This window comes from Phalaenopsis equestris, unplaced genomic scaffold, assembly GCF_001263595.1.
Source record: "Phalaenopsis equestris unplaced genomic scaffold, ASM126359v1 Scaffold000604, whole genome shotgun sequence".
NCBI lineage: Eukaryota > Viridiplantae > Streptophyta > Magnoliopsida > Asparagales > Orchidaceae > Phalaenopsis > Phalaenopsis equestris.
In genome coordinates, this window is record NW_018165044.1 from 95,547 (window position 1) to 115,320 (window position 19,774).

A 19,774-nucleotide genomic window follows, 5' to 3' on the forward strand; every position below is an offset into this window, starting at 1 on the left:
GTGCTAAAGAAGATTATCATGGAGTGTTAAGGCAAAGTATACATGAACTAAAATAGGGGCACAATATGGATATAAATGATAGCAATTAAAAACCTATTAATAGCCAAGTTGAATATGGCAAAAATGAGAGTATTAAGAAGAATATGTGACAAAAACTAAGATGATGGAGTGAAAAAAGATTACATGAGAGATGTCCCGGAATAGAACTAATAAATATAAGAAGCAAATAAACTTATATGGTTCGACTATGTACAACAAAAGATAAAGGATGCACTAAGGATGGTAGATAATTAATGTAGAACAACTAGGAAAAACAAAAATTAGGTAAAATAAAAAAAAATGGTTTAAACTTGTGCCAAAGTAGCGATGTAAAAAATTTCAATCACCCATGCGACACTAAGCAAAAATGAACTAAGATTCAAAAATCCAACACCAAATAGTTGGGATATTGATATAGTGATGATTTTGTTAACCATATATATGTAGATTCCACTCATAGCTTGACAATGTTCCAAGTTACCTGGTCCAAACTACTACCAAATCCAACGAGATCAATATCCTGAATTACAAAAGCAGTTCCATAATAATTGGCAACAAAAAAAATATATTGTATACCAAATCAAATCTAAAATTAGAACATTACCAACCAAGAGACTTGCCACAGTTCATCAAGGAAAATAAAACAGCATGTGCACCATTGCTATGAATAATATAACTCTATTTGTTTGCTTTCATATGCAACATCAAATATTTCCCATACTCATAAAAGACGATTTTCTACCTACAGAAAAACTTAACACTTACGCATGCACATAGCAAACAAAGTATTAAAAAATAATAGTCAAATACAATTTCCTTTCCACCTTTATGATGAAATAATAAAATAAATGCATTTTATCTCACATCATAAAGCTTCCAAACAGTAAACTTCCTTCAACGAAGGTAAAAGAAGCTCAACAAGCTCTTGTATTGCAGTATTACTGAAAATTTTGACATGAGCAGTAATCATACTAATTTGCTTCAGCAAACCCAGTGAACCCTACTATTTTTCGATTAAGGTTCTGCTATTCATTTCCACTTGCAGCTGCACTATGAATATCAAATCTCAAATCTCATGCAGTAGATTAAACATTCATTGCTTATGATGGTTATATAATCCATGATCAATAAAATTATATATCCTTGCAGAGAACAGCTCTGCAATCCATAATCAATAATTTTAATGCTATTTCCCATCCGATTTTATTGCCCTCCTACAACGTACAAGGTGCTCGGCCAAATTCTCACATAAATTAATATTTCCACTCTTTGCATCCCCAGTATAAATATAAAACGAACTGGAATTTTATCGTGGCATTCAGCTTCAGAGATTATCGTTCAAATTACACACGTCACTAGCTTAAAAAATCTGCCAATCCCTTTTTCACAATTACTCTATAAATCCAATTTCAACGCTTTAAACTCACACAAGCGGAAAAGAAAACGCATGTCTAATGACTCGCCGATTTGATGCCGAGAAAAATCCATACCCCTAAAACAATTCGAAACCCTAATTCAAGACATCTACTACTGCCGATATGTCATTAAAAACCCTAGTAATCCTGCCTAAGAATAACCCTAAACTCCACCGAGCCGATCCAAGCAAAACGAAACATATGATACACAATTCCAAGCGAAAGAGAGTATGCCGCCACCGATCCAAGCAGAACGAACATATGATACACAATTCCAAGCGAAAGAGAGTATTGAAACCGATACCTGGACGCCTTCCTGCATAACCTTCCTCGCCTCCGGCTGCCAGCTGATTTCGACTCCAGGGCCGAAACGTACGCAGAAACAAACACGAGATGAAATAAAGAAGGTTTGCGGTGACTTCGGGGAGGCTTCCGATTTATAATATTATCATGAAGAGACTCGGATAAGGCGTCCCTGCTGAAGAGTTTTGCTTAGCCGGGATCGCAATAATGGCAGATATTAGGTAATGACGTTAGCGTGCACCGGAGGGAATATTTAAAAGCTGGATCTCCAATTATTTTTTATTGCTATTTAAGAAAAATATTTGTTAATAAAGTTATACGCTTCTAGATATAAATTTATTGAATGATTGTAGGTTTTCAAATAATTATAATAAAATAATAGAAATAACGTTAACACTACAAAAAATGATCAATACATCAATTTAAGAAATTATTTTACACATAATAATCATAACTATAGTAACAATAAGGAAGCTATGATGATATTCTTTTTCGTGTCCAAACGATCAAATTTTTAGAATAATTTTATGTCCATAACATCGTATCTAGTTTGTTCACTAGGGCTGTCAAAATGGCTCGTTGTTCGCGAACAGTTCGTGTTCGGCTCGTTAAGAAGCTCGTGTTCGACTCGTTCGCTAAGTTAACAAGTTAAATACGAACAACACGAACAAATTTTTTGTTCGTTAGTCCTTGGCTAGTTTTGGCTCGAAATACTACTAATGAATTATATATATATATATATTGATGAGTTGTATTTAATAGACTAGAATGCTACTAAGATTTATAATAAATCAAAAGTATTAATTAAGAAAATAGAATAAAAATTATTAAATTAGATTCAAATGATGTTTTAAATCTTGCCCCAATCGTTAACATCTTATGGCTACGTTATTAGGGTTGTCAAAATAACTCTTTGTTCGTGAACAGCGCGTGTTCGGCTCGTCAAGCAAACAAGTCGAACACGAACACACTTTTTGAGCTCGAAATATAAATGAGTCTGGACTCGCTCGTGTTCGGCTCGTTTACACTCATATTATTCACTATCAAGAATAAATTCCTTCATATCATCAGCACATCAAAAAAAATTGCAATCTTCATATATCATTTTTTTTTGTGACATCAATAAAATCTGTTCTCATACCGGTTTTTATTTTCCTTGAAATGTTTCCGAACAATGCATACCAAAACCGCAGTACAATACTCTTGCAGTACTTTATGACCTTGAACTCATTTTTCATGATATTATAATATGTTACGTTTCATTGACAAATTAGACTACATATGCAATAAAACAAAAAATATATATATATTAGGATTTATGTAATGCAAATTTGAAGTAGATAGCATGGAATGCAAAATCCAAATAGTGTCGAAAGCACAACTAAACAAACAATCAAACACGTACTTGCACTGAGAAGATCAGATTCTGAAAATCAGACAATTGAGAAGAAAAAAATGAGAGCAGGGCAAAAGAAAGCTTATTTGTGTGACCAAAACAAAAGAGGAAAAATGAGATACATATAAGTGATTTGAGTGTAGGAAGGCAAACAAGAAAAGTTGCTCACTAGTATGTCACATAAAACTCCAACACACGATGCTCGCAGAGAAGATGGGGGAGTAGCCACAAAGATCAAGAAAGATATTGCACATAAAACATGGAAATAATAGAAAAGGTTAAAGGGTAGTAGTGTAATTTACCCATCCACCATAGTTCGTTCCACGAAACCCAGCACTGCCCAGTCGTTCGCAAAAACCTTATTTTGTGAATAAGATATTAAGAAATGCAGCTAAAATATGGGCTCCCAAACACTCCATAACTTGCTCTTCAAAGCAGAAAGTCGTTGAAAAGTCACTCAAAATTGGCTCTTAGGCTTTAGAGGAGGTTATGGCCTAAACTCGGGATTTAAGGCACAAGCTGATGGATCGCACATGTTTAATTAAGAGTTCATGTTCATAAACATCACACATTTTTTATTTATTTGTCTAATATATCAAGTCATGTATGTATATAAAAGATTTGTGTGATATATGAAAATAATTTCTTTTTTATATATCATAACAGAACTCATTTAATTTCTTGAAATTTATTAAATTTTAGAAATAATAAATTTGATTTGTTATTAGATTTTTTTCTTAATTAATCATATTTAAAAATTAATATTAATCTAAAATTTTCAAAACTTTCCTCATATAATTTTGTGCACAAATATATTAATAAAAATAAATCACTATTCAAAACTATAATTTGTATTTACAATCAACCAAAAACTATATTTAAAAAAATTAATAAAAATAAAAAACAAAATCAAATAGTGCTTTAAAATATTTTCACTATCAATTGTTATCCTCCTTTTAATATTAAACAAAATTAGAAATGTTTTCTACATATTCTTAGAATTTTAGAATTACATTTTTTAAGCACAAATTATTTAGATATTTTTATAGCCTTATTTGATTTAATTTAAAAGAGGCATTTAAATCCGTACCACCCAACTACTATGTATTAACACATCCAACATCTAAACTTTACCATCCAAATCTTTCATATTACATAAAATATACCATTCTTTTAACTTATAAAAGATGAAATACATTTTTTCATGTTGCTTGGTAAGATAAAAAATTTTAAAATTATTTTGGTTTACTTAGGGTCTGTTCGGGGCAGCTGCATCTTATTAAATAATCTGCTGATAAACTATGTGCGATGATTATTACAAATTTTTTTTTTTTTTGGAAAAGTCAGACCCGGACCGCTGCCAGAAAGTTGTCACCGCACCTATCTGAAAACGCTGTGTTTGGCGTTTTGAAAACGCATAAGCTACCAAAACGCAGTTTACCCAAACATGTCAGGTGTGTTTTCGAAACGTCACTGCATCAAATAAGTTGCCCCAAACGGACCATTAATCTTCATTTAGTGGGTTGGCTTATCACTTCTTGAAACTTTGTAAGACCTATATGTAAATCAAATAAATCTTTGAGTTTATAGAGTAATTTTGGAATAGAAAAGGTATGATATTGATTTCCTAGTAAATATAAATGATTAGATTTTTTATATTATTTCTTAGTAAATATGTATGAAGGAAATTTTTAGTAAATATAATTAATTAGATTTCCTATATTATCTCAAGAGAAGAAGGAATGATATTGAATTTTTATTAATAACACTAAATTAAAATTAGGTTAATTATATTTTTGTTTTGTTTCACTATAAGAAAATAATTAATTTAGAGTATTATCTCTCAATAGAAAACTCATAAAAAATAATTTGTTTAGTATGGGTTTACTTTAAAACATTTTCTTCAAATATAAATTTCAAATTGTTGGATAAAATTAAGATTTGAAATGTGAGTAATTAATCTAAAAAACATTTAGTTTGATCCTCACGACAATGATATTATATTCACTATTTTATTACTTGAAAAAAATATGTGCACTTACATATTCAAAAAAAGATGGCACTTACAATTATATTTAGTGACTTTTTTGCATTAATTATGTACTTTTTTTGGGACAAAAATTATTCAAAAAAAGCACAACTCAAAAAAGTTGCATGGATAGCACCACTACATTGTTGCCATAGGACCCAATTTAGGGCCAAAACTTGTGAACATAGCAATGTAGTACTAATATATAAGTGGCATAGTAGTGTTAGTAGAGACAGATATGAAATAAAATTCAAGAGTATGCACCATTTAACCATATTTTAGCATTGGAGCTATGTGAGTCAAGCTTTGTCGTGCCAGTAATGTTATGTCATAGTGCTGATATGAAATAAAATTCAAGAGTATGCTCCATTTAACCATATTTTGGCATTGAAGCTATGTGAGTCGAGCTTTGTCGTGCCAGTAATGTTATGTCATAGTGCTAACCTATCAAGAAAATGGGCCTAAAACCAAAGAACTTTGTAGTACAACACTATATTAGAGCACCGCGGAATGTTACTTAAACAACATTGCAGTGCAAGTTAATAGTGCCTTAATGTGACGAACTGTCTGAATAGTTCCAATTTGGTTTGAGATGGAGCCATAAGGATTTATGGAGCGGATTTAAAGCCATAAGGATTTAATGTTGATTATTAATGAATTCCTCCCATATGAAATGTTATATGGGTGAAGTACCAAAAGAAAGTTAGCTAAGGGTCTGTTTGGGGCAGCTTGTGCGTTTCAGGATAAGCTGCTTATCCTGACACGCAGCCCGCGGGGAATTTGGTTTGAGATGGAGCCATAAGGATTTTAATTTCAGATTTAAAGCAATTCGATTTAGGGACACGAGTAAATGTGAAGTATAGATAGAATACTAAGTGACTTTTGTAAAAAGTGAATATTGTGCGTGTGCGTGCGTGTATGTAAAAGTGTGGAAATCATGCAAATGAATCTGACAATAAGAAGATTTAGTCTCAAATGGAAAAATCTAGTTCTATATCTTCTTCCTTAAGCAATTTTTTTATGTTTTATCGTGTAATTTTGTTGTTTTCATAAAGCATGTCTAGGAATTAAATGATTTTCCTCAAGATATATGATCTATCTAAAATTCTCAAGTAAATTGTGTTAGAAATTATGAATGAAATGTTTAAATAGTTATTTTATTTCACTTAAAACTTAATTTAAATATGTTTTGACCAAGAATATTTCACAACTTATTGTAATCTTGCTAATTTGATAGAAATCAAGCGGAACAAGTTGGGTGGAACAAACTTTTCTTCAGGTGCTTCGACATATAGTCATTGGAGAATTACAATCGAGTAAGAACCTTAATCAGTTCCATCATATGAATTAATTAGGATATAAATATATCTAATTAGTAATAAGATGGTAGGGTCTCTCAACTCTTGATGGAGATTTAAAAATAATTGTGTCATTGATTGACAACTAAAATTTGAAAAACTTTGCACATCTTTAATTGAAGGGGTTTTAGATAATCATAAATTTAGATTTCTTCTTAATTATATTGCTAAATTTGATTTTTAAAAAGTTTATTATCTTTTACATAATAGTTAGATTTAATTTAGATACATCAACTTAGTACTTAATAAAAACATATAAATTAATCCTCGTGGGAATGATACCCAACTGATCACTTTATTCCTTAGAACATCACGTGCACTTGAATACATTATAAGTTTTGGTTAGATTTTTAACATTGTTGTTAAGGATTGACGATCAAATTTTGTTAAGTTAATATTAAATATAAATGTTTTAATTCAGAACTTGTGTAGTTACTTAATTATGACATCTTATTTATCATTCCTCTTAGTTAATTTGAATGATATTGTTCAATTTGTGTTTAGTGCAGCAATGCCATCTTAGTAGTGCAATGATGCTGGTATTATAGTGTTGCAACGTTGATAGTTTGCTTTGTTTGAAAATTTTTTTTTTCTTCTTATCTCTATGTTGATAAGTTAAATAGTTGTTATAAAGTAATTTTTAGTACTAAATGGGATAATTATCATTATTATTTATGTCCATTCCATAACTTATTTCATGAAAAGAAAAAAAAAACCTAAAAATTATGCTTTTAGACCTTGAAATTAAAAAGTAATTGTAAATAAATTAGAAAAAATAAAAAGGATTAAAATTAGTTTTAAAAAATGGCTAATCCATAAAATGAAAATAACCAAAATAGACTACCTAGAGATTTTTCCAACCTTTTGTTAGATTGAGTTAATCAAATTGTTAATAGACTAACTATCTAAGCCAATAACTTTAAACTCGAACAAACTGTAATTCAAATAGTTTAAACCCTTAATATAGGGATCACCTATATAAGATATGAACATTCATACATTAAGTTTTTTTTATAAATGTTTACAAGGTTCAAGCATACGTGGTGTCTGATGATGTTGTTAGACTTAAAAGATAAAGTAAGATGTCACTTAATTTACTACTCCCAAGCTCAATCAGTGTGGATTGCATTAGCACAAAAATTATTAGCCAAATATTTTCTAATTTTTTTCTAATAAGATTGTTAAGTTTGAAAATGGCATAATCTCATTTACCCAACTAAATAACAATTCAATCTATCTAGCTTGGAAGAAAGAGTTATTAAGAAATTTTTAACACTTGGCCCTTCCTCATTAATTAATTATTCAAACTTTTTATAATGAGATAGTAAGATAATTGAGATTAATCAGAGATGTTATAGTTGGTGGATCTCAATTATCTAAGCTTGAGTCATGCCTTGATTGAAGAAATATTTACAAATAATTGCCAATGGCTTTCATAATAGGTTAGCCCTTAAAATGTGGCTAGTGTCCATAACATGTAAACGTGTTACTTATATTAACTGCACATATAGCTACATTTTTTTAGAAATTAATCAACTTACACTCAAATTAGAGTCAAGTAGCACCTATAATTGAGGAAAACATTTATGAACCAATATGTGAACCTTGCCTTCCAAATGTAGAATCAATAAATTTAATCACAAATAGACAAAATAATCTCCACTTAAACACTTAAAATCCAAGTAAAAAAAATTACACTACTTTTTACTATAATAATAATCAAAATATTAGGAATAATAATTGGCCTAATAACCAACCAAACCTTTTAGGCAAATAGAACAAGCAAAATATTTTTTTTTCCAATCTTAAATGTAAATATCCTTAAGTTTTCACCTTAAACAATCAATTTAAAGAGAAGAATTTATCTTTGGAAGAATTTATGATGTAAGAAGAAAAATTAATTATAAGTTTAAGTTATGACTATTAGGAACATTGAAAATTAATTAGGGTAGTTTGGAAATTCTTCAAATAATAGGATACAGGAGAATTTACCAAGCAACACATAGATGCTCCATAAGAATAAGGGGAAAGAATGTACACGAGTTAACTGGAGAGGAGTACAAGTTAGAAAAACCTAACTTTAAATTTGAGAACCTAATGAACAGCTTGTAGAAAACTTGAAAGAATAAAGACTAATTAAGAAGGAAGTTGAAGGACCATCATAAAGTTTCTGTTATAGACTTCAAAAACAAAAGTTGGTCCAATAATTTTTTTAGATTTATAGAGGTTTTTGAAAATATAACTATTCACATTTCCTCTATTGAAGTTGTTTAATGGATGCCTAGTTATGTTTAGTTCATCAAGGATATCTTAACTAAGAAAATAAACTTTGTGAATTTGAAACTATTACTTCAACTAAAGAATTTAGTATAATAATTCACCTCCATAGATTTCTTCATGAGAGCCGACAAAGTGCTCTCAGGCTTCTTCTTTTTCTTGCCCACGTGAGGGTAGATTTTATCAGTTGAGACCTTAAAGGCTCTCAACATAGCCTCCTTGTTTGTCGGTTTTTTACCGTTCGCAATCATTGAGAGCCGACAAAGTGCTCTCAGGCTTCTTCATTTTCTTGCCCACATGAGGGTAGATTTTATCAGTTGAGACCCCAAAGGCTCTCAACATAACCTCCTTGTTTGTCGGTTTTTTACCGTTCGCAATCACTATCCCTTTGTAAAACCAACTGAAGAGTAGAAAATTCAGAAATAGTGATAGAAAAATGATGTCCACGCCATAGTTATAGGCAATACTGACATAGAAATCAAGTGAGTACAATTGTTAGAAGTATTTATTATGCAGTAATAAATAATTTGTTCATTTTCTCTTATTCTTATTGCAGTTGTCATTTTCAACTATATTGGAGAATCATGAAACTAAATATGTACTATGAAAATGTGATCACACGAATCATGAAGAAATTCAATGGATCGTTAAGAATATACGAAAAGACTACATCAGAATAGTTGAAAGATAGAGGCGTCAAACATCATTTCATTTGATTTGAATAATGGACCGACCAAAGGAAAGCACACTCTAGTGAAGACACATTATGAACCTGATCTGAGAGAAAGTCATGTGTAATCAACTCCCTCAACTAACTATGAGATTTTTCCCAAATAGAACCAAATGATCGTTCCCTATAACGTCTTTTTAATCCTCTATGATGACCACTTGTCCGAAGAAGAGCTACCCCTCAAATTACGGCGACGCACCATCAACCTGATGGTCTAAGTTCATCTCAACGATAAGATCTCTATGGAGGGTTCTCTTAAAAAGGCTTTCCAACCTGATGGTCTAAGTTCATCTCAACGATAAGAAGATCTCTATGGAGGGTTCTCTTAAAAAGGCTTTCCAACTGATCAAATGATTATGAGACAATCAAATGCTAACATCAATGGGCCATTAATACCCAACTTTAAACATTTATGAATACGAAACATCGATTACAAATATCAAAGAATTTCAAATTTAGTTACAAATATGTAAAGGTATAATGGTGCATTAATTATTTGTAACGTTCATATTAAAATATGAACAAACATGTAACTTCGGAGACACCCTCTATGATCTATAAATAAGGGATGATTTCTTCAAGAAGAAGTTGTATTATCGTGCACTCTACTTCTCTTTCTCTCTCTCTATTACTCTCATCTGACCAATGTTCCGCTCCTAGGGTGTGATCCATATGATATTTTTTATTCAACAAAGTCTATCCACAACATTTGAATATAATACATTAATTTAAATTTTAAATACTTACAGATATGTGCATATTTATAAAAATGTATGTACATGCCTTTTCATTTAATTTTGATCTACTTCAATCAAAGATCACATTTCACTTAATTCAAATTTGATGTAATACAAATGTATTTCAATAATCAATTCATTTACTTGGATAGAAGTGATCCTTCAACTTGACTCTAAATTCCAATGCTGCCACAGTTTGGTTTGGAGAAGCATTCATCACATAAAAACCAAATTAGGCAATAGCTGGTGATCCACCCCTTCTTACACAGATCTATTTGTGTAAGCAAACAAGAACACTCGATAAAGAAAACTCAACGCTCATCGGTATGCTGCTCATTTAAATTCACTTATTTTATATAAGAAAATCAAAGCAGGAACAGATCGTCAAATTCAGGCATTCCAGCCGCCTCGATTATGATTAATTATAAAAATATATAACATCGAGAGATCAGAGTTACTGCAATAACTTCCTCGCCATACCCCGGAAGCACATAGTTGAGGGAAGCCAAGATGGATCAGATTCGGATGTGCTCGGTGCTTTTCGCGCTTCCTCTGCCATTCACCTCCAACAAACTGCTCTCCAGATCATCCCACTCCAGTTGCTCCGCCATTCCCGTAGCCGGCGAATCAACCAATCCCATCCCTTCCTCTTGTCTATCACAAATTCTTGATTGACAACTACAAATCGATGTAAGAACTTGAAAGCAGAAGAGCTGCGAAATGGAAGGGAGAGCAGCGAAGGCGCGATGGACCTCGGATTTTTGAGTCCATTATAATATTTTGAGGGTGTTTGGCTGTGCTGGATTGTTAAATTCAGAATAGTGCTTAATTCAGTGTGCTGACATTCTATACTAACTATTTTCTCTTCAAATTAAAATTTTAAATTTATCAAATATTCCAATTTAATAAATTTAGAGTTCTCTTCTCTTCAATTCAAATTTATCCTGAGATGATCGAACATCATGATGATAGAAATCAGAGAGAGAAATAGAGCGACACAAATAGATATAATGAAAGTATAGAGTTGAATTGAGTGTTTCCGGGCTCTTCAACCCATTTTATATATGTAAGTAAATGTTACAAGAGAACATTGGAGCCAAAAAACCCCTTTTGTATGCACTGGACCTCCAATTTTTAGGGAATAGAAAGTCATTGAGTAGAAAATTACATATATGTCTTTGCTTTAATGAGAGGATTACAATAATATTATTATCTTTTTTTCGTGTTCTTTTGTATTTGTAACTGATTGAGGCATCTTTTGATATTCATAGGCCTCGAGAAGTTCTTGAATTGATCGACCAAGTTGGCATCGACTTACTATTTTTCTTGGGTGAAGGCGATCTTTTCCTTAGGAAGTCGGTCGGCTTTGAGTGTGATACGTAGCCATCCCCAGTGTGGCTAGCCAGTTTCTTGGTGATTTTGAAGTGGAGTTTTGAGACAGTGTATAATGATAAGTGCGAGTTGGTTGGCTAGCCAGTTTCTTGGTGATTTTGAATTGGAGTTTTGAGACAGTGTATAATGATAAGTGCGAGGTTGGTGGAGATGCCAATCCTCAGCTTAGTTGGGAAAGGTTTTCTACTTTCGGTCTGCCTATATAGGTCTTCAGTCGGTCAACCTAAGATGGGTGATCGTCTATGACCACTCAAACTAATCGGTTTCATACAAACTAGCATTTGATCTTGACCGTCAAACTGCTTCGAGATCCCTAGATGGCTTTTTCGGATGTACATCTTCAAAAATAGATGGAACAAACAAAAAAATGGATGGAACAGAATCAGATTTAACTTCCTATTTTTTCAATCATTCATCCTCTTAAAATATATGCTTCCAAACACTCCCTTTAAATTAGATAAATGTAAAAAAAAGAATTTAAGAATCACTTAATTGCCTTTTATTTTAAAGATATTTAAATTGTTTAAATTATAAATTAATAAAAAAGAGCGGGAATAAATCTCTTTCCAAGCGCGCGCTCTTCAATTTCCCACCGCTATACCGCCAAAAAAATCCCGCGCCAAAAATTCCCGCCAAATCTTTACTCCGCATAAATACCCCCCAACTCCGATCGCACACATCAAACCTCTCCTCTCCTGATCTTCTACCTTTCACGATCCCCATCTAATCTACATGGTTGTGGCTTTGGGACCCGGGAAGATCTTCTACCTTTCACGATCCCCGTCTAATCTACATGGTTGTGGCTTTGGGACCCGGGAAGTTCTATGGGAGCAGTCTCCCTCGACCGCGCTTCTTCTCCGACGTCAAGCTGAACGACGTGCGCGTGGATCCTCCTGTGCCTGTCATGGATCCTCTCCTCTCCTGGGCCAATGAAGCGCACTGGTCGATGGGCGGACTCAGTTTCCAGCGCAATCGCCTCCAGGGCCGCATCGAGGGATCCATCAAGAAGCTCAGGGTGCAGCAAGATCGTACTCGCAGAAAGAAGGCTGGCGATAAGATTCGTAGCTTCGGCGTGAAACCTTCCTCACTGAAATCTCTTGATTCGGAGCAGACCAAGTCTTCAGAAGAGGTCGCTCCCGTTACACCATCACCGCCTCCGAAGAAGAAGAGGGCGAGAAAGCTGATGGACGAATTTGAGAAGGTTGCTGTTGAGGAGAAGAGCAAGAGTGTTCGGAGTGAGGAGATGGATAGTGTTTCTCCGGAGAAGATGGAGAATAGGGAGGTCGAAATTAGTGTTTCCTCTCGCACTCGTAGCCGGAGATGGCCAGCTGGGCAGAAGGGGAGTGCTGGTGGCAGTGCTGCCGGCGCTATAGTTCGTCGGATTTCGCCGAGGAAGTTGTTGACTTGAGTTGCACTTCTCTATTTGTTTTTTTTTTTTTTTGTTTGAACTTCAGTTTTTTAATGTGGTGGTATTATTTGATTGTAGATCAATTATATTCGGTCTTTGTACCTGAGAAGCGTTAGTTTCTTCTTGCAATATATTTTCATATTGAAATTCTAACATTATTTCATGAAAATTTCGGATTGTTCTTTTCTTTCAAAACACATTTTTAGGGTTTCCATGGAAGATCTACCTTTAAAGAGACCCTGAACTTAAAAACAGCATTTCATTATACGAGAGTTTTGAGATAGTCTAGAATGTCTTGTGATAGCGAGATATTCACTCCCGTGATTGTAAGGATTTTCGAACCGCTCAATTAATGTGGAAAAACAATGGCACAAAAAAGATTTGAAATTTGTTTGTTCAACAGAATTATGAATACAAAGTACTGTATCAGGGATAAATTATACATGTTCTACAACTTACCATCTGCTATAAATTTCATAAACTCTGATGTGCTCTTCTTAAAATGATATATGTTCTGCATGAATCGAAATCACTGCTTAGCAGCGAAAGACAAATTTCGCTCTTGCTATCACTTGTTAAATAGACCAAAGGAGGTAGAGAAATCACTAGTTATCAGGATTAAGGCAGCAAAAAGGATGTAAATGCCCGTGGGGCTCACAATTGATGCACATAAATTAGCCAGACTGAGCACTATTTCCTATGTTATTGTGATTTAATTGACCTGTGCAAGAATTCTCATAATCTTTCTTTCTCGTACAGCTGCATCATAAAATGTAATGATTCATAATTAGCAGAAAACCAGCCGAATATTGAGCGCGCATAAGACAGTGCTTAATGCGAGATGATTGTGCTTCACATGTTACCACAATAGATATGCTAAATCTCTTCTAAGAGTTGTTCCTTTTGATTCATCAATTCATCATTTTGTTTCCAAGCTCTTATATTTGTTTTGTTTGTTCAGAATTCTTCTCGCCAGTTGATCAATAATTGATTACTTTATTGTTCCATGAATTAATCTACAAGTAGCAAACACTTTCTATTCCATAATTGTTTACAAACTATGTCTTTTGTCAAGTTACAGGAATAAAGAGCTATAGAGCAAGCATGTGATCTGTTGTTATTTAATGGTTATAGCAACACGCACTAAGAACAAAGTCGACTGCAAAGGCAAAATAAACAAAGGTAAGTTCCCTACTGTGATGTGATGATCAGTTTTAGGTACTTACAATACATTCTATTACTTGTTCATGAAAGAAAGATTCAGTTCGAGAGACAGCAATTCCTTCTCTAGAGCTTTGCTTTGCTTCACAACAGCCTGCATATCTGAAGGAAATAATTGCATAGAAGTCCGTTCCTTTGCCTCGACCATCCTAAACCATCACGAGAAATAGCAATATTTGACATTCTGAAACTAAGCATAAACGCACTAACCGAAGTATATAAGAAGCTTAGGGCATAAAATTATTTATGTACAAAAAATATAATTAAGTTCTAATATTACTTGAACGATACACACATTTGAATAAAATACCTAGCGTTGTAGTGCTAAATCATGAAAAGCCCTAAATGTAATATTTATTCTCTAAATCACTGGGTATGTTCTAATATTACTTGAACGATACACACATTTGCATAAAATACCTAGCGTGTATTGCTAAATCGTGAAAAGCTCTAAATGTAATATTTATTCTCTAAATCACTGGGTATATCGAAGGTCGGTCAATGGTGCATGGTCTATAAACATTAATATGGGTAATTAGTGAGCTCTCCTGGGTAAGGCTGAATCACTGTTGACATTGTTTCTATGCCTTGAACACATACCATGATGCCTAGATGGATGTCTAGAGATGAAGAACAATACAAATGAGTAATTAGTAGTTTTGAGTCATTTGTGTAGACATCATACACACGTGACATCTAAAAATTGATGCCAACACTATTAGTGTCAAGAAGTTCAACAACTTAAGGAAGAACTTCAATGCGTTGAGGCGGTGATAAATGTGTATCTAAATTCATGAATTTTGAGGTAACTACATCCTTCCAATTAATTTGCACTACCATTGGTTATCGAACCACATGTAAAAGTCGGAGAATCCAATTTCAAGATGCCTCCATTCTTCATATATGATCTTTAAGAGGTGCAAAGTAAGTTCTTCTGCTGGTTGAGTGATCTATATCATTGGGAAATAAAGTAGAGGCATGACATCCTAGACTTCAGAAATTTGCCTTAGAATGGTGAGTATTAGAGTGAGAAGCTCTTGTATTGCATATGTTAGTAATTGAATAAGTTAGACTTCTATAAATCGAACTTCATTTTTTCATATACAATGCAAAACTATTGATTGTCATAAATTTCAAGGCGACAGAGTAGTGATTGATCATTTTAGCATTATAAAAAAATTTATCATACACATATACATATGAAAATATAACGAAGAGAGGCACCTAAATTGTAACGAGAAAAAAATTCTTTAAGGAAAAAAAAAAGTCACTTCTCCCATGATAAGGTTACAATCTTACACTAAAAACCAGACTTGTTTTTATATAGCTAAAAATATATGTGTTAAAAAACTTTAACACAATCGTAGTATGACTACTACTGTTACCAGTAATGGTAATCAATGACCAATGATCGATGACAATAGGTGGTGATGGCTGGCAGTGTTCGACAGTAACCTGTGGTTACAAAGCCTGGTGGTTACTCGTTAGGTATTCTCTCTAAAGTAGGTTTTGGAATTTCACATCTCCTCTTCATGCCCTCTTTCTCCAAAAAAAGCAAGTAGATTTATTTATAACTTTTTATGGAGGGGCATTTTTATCATTTGGAGCATAATTTTCATAACCGCCAGATCAGACAAAACTTGTTGGACCCTTTCATAAGTAGTTTATTAAGGATATGGGTAACTTAATGACCTCAATTCAAGTGCTTTCAGGGTCGTTGGCTAAGTTCAAAAAAAGCGAGCAGATTTTATTTATAACTTTTTAAGGAGGGGCATTTTTATCATTTGGAGCATAATTTTCATAACCGCACAGGATTTGTTAGACCCTTTCATAAGTAGTTTATTAAGGATTTTGCTAACTTAATGACCTCAATTCAAGTGCTTTCAGGGTCGTTGGCTAAGTTCAAATAGAGTCACACACACTCAAAACTTTTTAGAAAATAATAGGTCTTCTGATTCATTTTTCCATGCACTGGACTCTTATTCGCACTGATTGCGTGAATTTTGTTACATTGACTGCTTTGCTTTTAGGATTTCATTGTTTAATTTGGATGGAAGCAGGGCTTTACTTGAAGGAGCTTAGGAAAGAAGTGTGAGTGGTTCCAATGATGTGGTCGTTGTCAATTATTGTTAAATCTACATAGGCATTGTCAGATCTCCTTCGGCCCACCAAGTTTCTCCCTCTTGTAAAAAGAAACGGAGGGAAAAAAAGCAAAAAATGAGCGAGCAAAAGAGAGAGAAAGAGTGAAAGAGAGAGTTGAAAGATATACCGTCACTCCATTTCAACTCCATCAATGAGGAAACTTTCCAAAAGAGGAAAAGTGAGATGTCGCTGTTCTTAAAAAAGGTTTATCTTTGTCTCTCATTCTCTTCACCCCCTTCTCAAGCTATTAAAGGTTTCAGGCCCATTATTTGTTCTTTTTTGTTTCACTTGATATATATATTTTTTTAAAATTTTTAATCATGAGATTTTGTCTGTTTTAATGTTTTTAATATTTTTTTTAAGCTTTTGATTGATGAAATTATTACTACTTTATAATATTATCTTGTCGGGTTCCATTGAAATGACATGAAAAGAACATTTTTTTTAATTTGTTGTGAGGTTGGATTGGTTTCCTACTATTCCTCTTTTGGGATATACCAAACATTTGTGTATAAAAGCCAGCAATTTAAAAAAAAAAAATATTCTCCCGTGTCTCTTGGCTTTGTTTGTATTTTTCATCCCTATTAATCCAATGTTGAACTTCCGATTTGCACCCAAAACATTGGTGGCTTGACATTTTTTTTTTGGAAAGACATCCATATAAACAACTTAATTCCTATTTTTTCATTGTCATTCATTATAAATAGGTGGGTTAGCACTCAACGGAGGATCCTTGTCAGGTAAATTTCTATGATATAAATATGCTTCATGGTTAGCATTCCCTTAGTTTAAATGCAAGATTGTACCCATCTTTTTTCCTTTGATCTTTCTTCCTCATTATTACTTTATATTCGACCAATGTTGTTGTCTATGATAAGCTCAAAGCCTATCTGGAGTATTATATACTTCTCCTTCCTATATTAATAGATTCAAATAACTTTTTTTAAAAACCAAACCGCTAAATCGATCCCTTGCTTGGATGAAAATTTCAAGGGAATTTTGAAAAAAAAAAAAAAAAACTATTATGTGCCCTCTTTGAAACATTTCTAGCTTTGCCACTACATGCATATATACCTATTGGCAAATGAATTGTATGCAAAGTCAACATGAATTCAATTTTCACTAGATGTGTGTTATACTATACAAAATATAACTAATCTCCTATACTAATATTTTCTTTGTTTGAATATCAATTTATTAATGATGAACAGTTGAAACATGAGTTGTGTTCTTAATTTCTTCCATAGAGTTCGCTGGAAATAATTTCAATGATTTTGCATCATAATCATAAGCAATTGATACTTTTTAGCAATGTAAGATGTATCAACCATTTATGACATAGTATGACTTGCATTATCTTTTTTAATGGATAATTACATACAGACCAGCTGAAACATCAATGTTTACAAATTAATCACCTAGGTGATTTTTTTGAACTACCGTGTTGATGCATGCATCCGTGCCATGATCTAACTAGAATGATAAGAAATGAAAAATATGGGTTGGGGTTTTACCATTCATTTTGATATTTGAATGAGAACTTGAAAAATGAATGAAAGAGGGTGGTTGATTTGTAAATACGGAGTTTCGGGCGGTCACTATGCAATTGCCCCTTTTTTGAAAGTTCTATCTTTGCAAAAAATGAATCTTGTTTTCCTTAACACTCATTGTAACCTAACATGTGATCCATACTAGCATTCTCCCTAATATTATATTTAATCCATAAAAGTGTGTACAGTCAAGTATATTTTATTCTATCCCATACAATTTGATAAGTTCAACATTAGGAAATAATTCATGCTTCTTCTTATTTCAAACTTAACAAAAAAATATGTAACCTCAATCATTGCAATACTCGTCTTTTTTTCATCATATTTTCAATTGCACCTCGAGCATGTAATTATAGAAGAAAATAATTTATGCAATCATTATTTAGAAAAATAAAGTCGAATAACCTTAAATAAATCATCATCTTTAATCACATATTCTTTGTTAACTCTAAATAAGTCATTGTCTAATTTATCTTACAAAACCCACCAAAATCCTAACATTTACATAGTTCTCTTTTATTTAATCAAGTTTAGTCATCTTAAGCTACTTTTCATGTAAAAGAACAAACACTTTACTCAATCACGAACAATTTTGTCTTCGGATCTAACATTGTACGAGTCACCATATATTTTTGGTAGAAATTTAACACAATTAGCATGTCTTTATCCCAACTTTTTTCCATAACTAACAAAATTTTGAAAGTTGATAATCAACATATAACAAAAACTTTATTGGCACTAGATAATAGATTCAATATCAAAGTGCTAGCAACATAGCACGTAATTTTTATATCATGGCTTGAATGTTCATGTATTGGGCATGACCATAGATTTATTCCACTTAACTTTCATTATTTTTACTTGAAAAATTGTAATAAAGATAATAATAGTACTATACCATCTAATGAGTTGTCTATAAAAAATATATTCAAACCATGAAAGCTACTCACATCAAATGTTACATACTTTAATAAGTTCTTTCAAGTCACTAACCTCAATCATTTTTAAGCATAGTCCGCATAACCCAAGAAAATCTTCATAAAATTTAACTTGGGATGTGTTTGGGACAGCTTGTGCGTTTCAGGAAAAAATAACTTATCTTGAAACGTGGCCCGTGGGGTTCGACCCATTTGGTGTAAAAATAGAACTTATTTTTTTGAATAAGAGTGCAAAACGTGCAATCCAAAGAGTAAACGGGCCCAAAATCGCTACACAGACCGCTGCGGGTACCTATGAATGCAATCCTTCCACGGATTGTCCGGCACCACCGGCGCATTCCCGAGTGCGCGCCACACCACGCTGCAGGCCTTAAACCCAGTTCCGAAGGCCAGCATCCAAACCCGGTCCCCTCTCCTGACCCGGCCCTTCGCCTCAAAATAGCCCAGCTCGTAAAAAACCAAACTGCTGGACGTGTTCCCGAACCGGTGCAGGCACATCCGAGCCGGTTCAGTCACCCACTCATCAAACCCCATTATGCGCCCCACCGCATCGATCACCGCCTTCCCCCCCGCATGAATGCATATGTGCTCGAACGCGGTGGTGAAGTCCGGCACGTGCGCCGCGGCGGCCTTGCGCTCGCCTTTGAGGATTGAGATTGCGACGCGGGAGGCGTGGCGGAGGAGTTCGGAGAGGGGGAGAACGTGCGGGGCGAGGATGGAGATGTGGGTGCGGAGGCTTGCGCCGGCGATGCGGATGAGGTGTTTGGTGAGGGCGACGCCTGTGCTGCCGCGATCGTCGTCGGCTTGCATGGCGGCGGCGGATGCGGGGTCGGCAGGGG

At 33.6% G+C, this 19,774-nt stretch overlaps 4 protein-coding genes across 8 annotated transcripts in view; 1 reads left to right on the plus strand and 3 right to left on the minus strand.

The window, feature by feature from the left end:
* Positions 1-1,876, minus strand: part of LOC110029789 (cyclin-dependent kinase F-4-like) — a 25,795-nt gene extending 23,919 nt beyond the window's left edge. For all 5 annotated transcript variants that reach the window (XM_020732228.1, XM_020732226.1, XM_020732225.1 and 2 more), the window contains exon 1: positions 1,759-1,876. The gene's annotated coding sequence lies outside the window, so the exon portion shown is untranslated. The remainder of the gene's footprint in view (positions 1-1,758) is intronic.
* Positions 1,877-12,440: 10,564 nt separating this feature from the next.
* Positions 12,441-13,217, plus strand: LOC110029794. The gene has a single exon (XM_020732239.1). The coding sequence runs from the start codon at positions 12,470-12,472 to the stop codon at positions 13,082-13,084; it is 615 nt and encodes a 204-aa protein (XP_020587898.1). The 5' UTR covers positions 12,441-12,469; the 3' UTR covers positions 13,085-13,217.
* Positions 13,218-13,819: 602 nt separating this feature from the next.
* Positions 13,820-19,774, minus strand: part of LOC110029788 (MRN complex-interacting protein) — a 32,038-nt gene continuing 26,083 nt past the window's right edge. Inside the window, exons 5-6 of the mRNA XM_020732221.1 lie at positions 14,326-14,454; positions 13,820-13,843 (exon numbers count right to left, since the gene is read on the minus strand). Of these exons, the coding sequence (XP_020587880.1) occupies positions 13,820-13,843; positions 14,326-14,454 (153 nt within the window). The remainder of the gene's footprint in view (positions 13,844-14,325; positions 14,455-19,774) is intronic.
* The window catches only part of LOC110029795 (3-ketoacyl-CoA synthase 20-like), a 4,224-nt gene continuing 3,363 nt past the window's right edge, over positions 18,914-19,774 (minus strand). The window contains 1 exon segment of the mRNA XM_020732240.1: positions 18,914-19,774. This exon segment is cut by the window's right edge and continues 22 nt beyond it. Coding sequence (XP_020587899.1) covers positions 19,206-19,774 — 569 coding nt within the window. The 3' untranslated portion in view covers positions 18,914-19,205.

Coding starts and splice junctions, on each gene's coding strand:
- LOC110029794 (XM_020732239.1), top strand. CDS start 12,470: ATGGTTGTGGCTTTGGGACCCGGGAAGTTCTATGGGAGCAGTCTCCCT.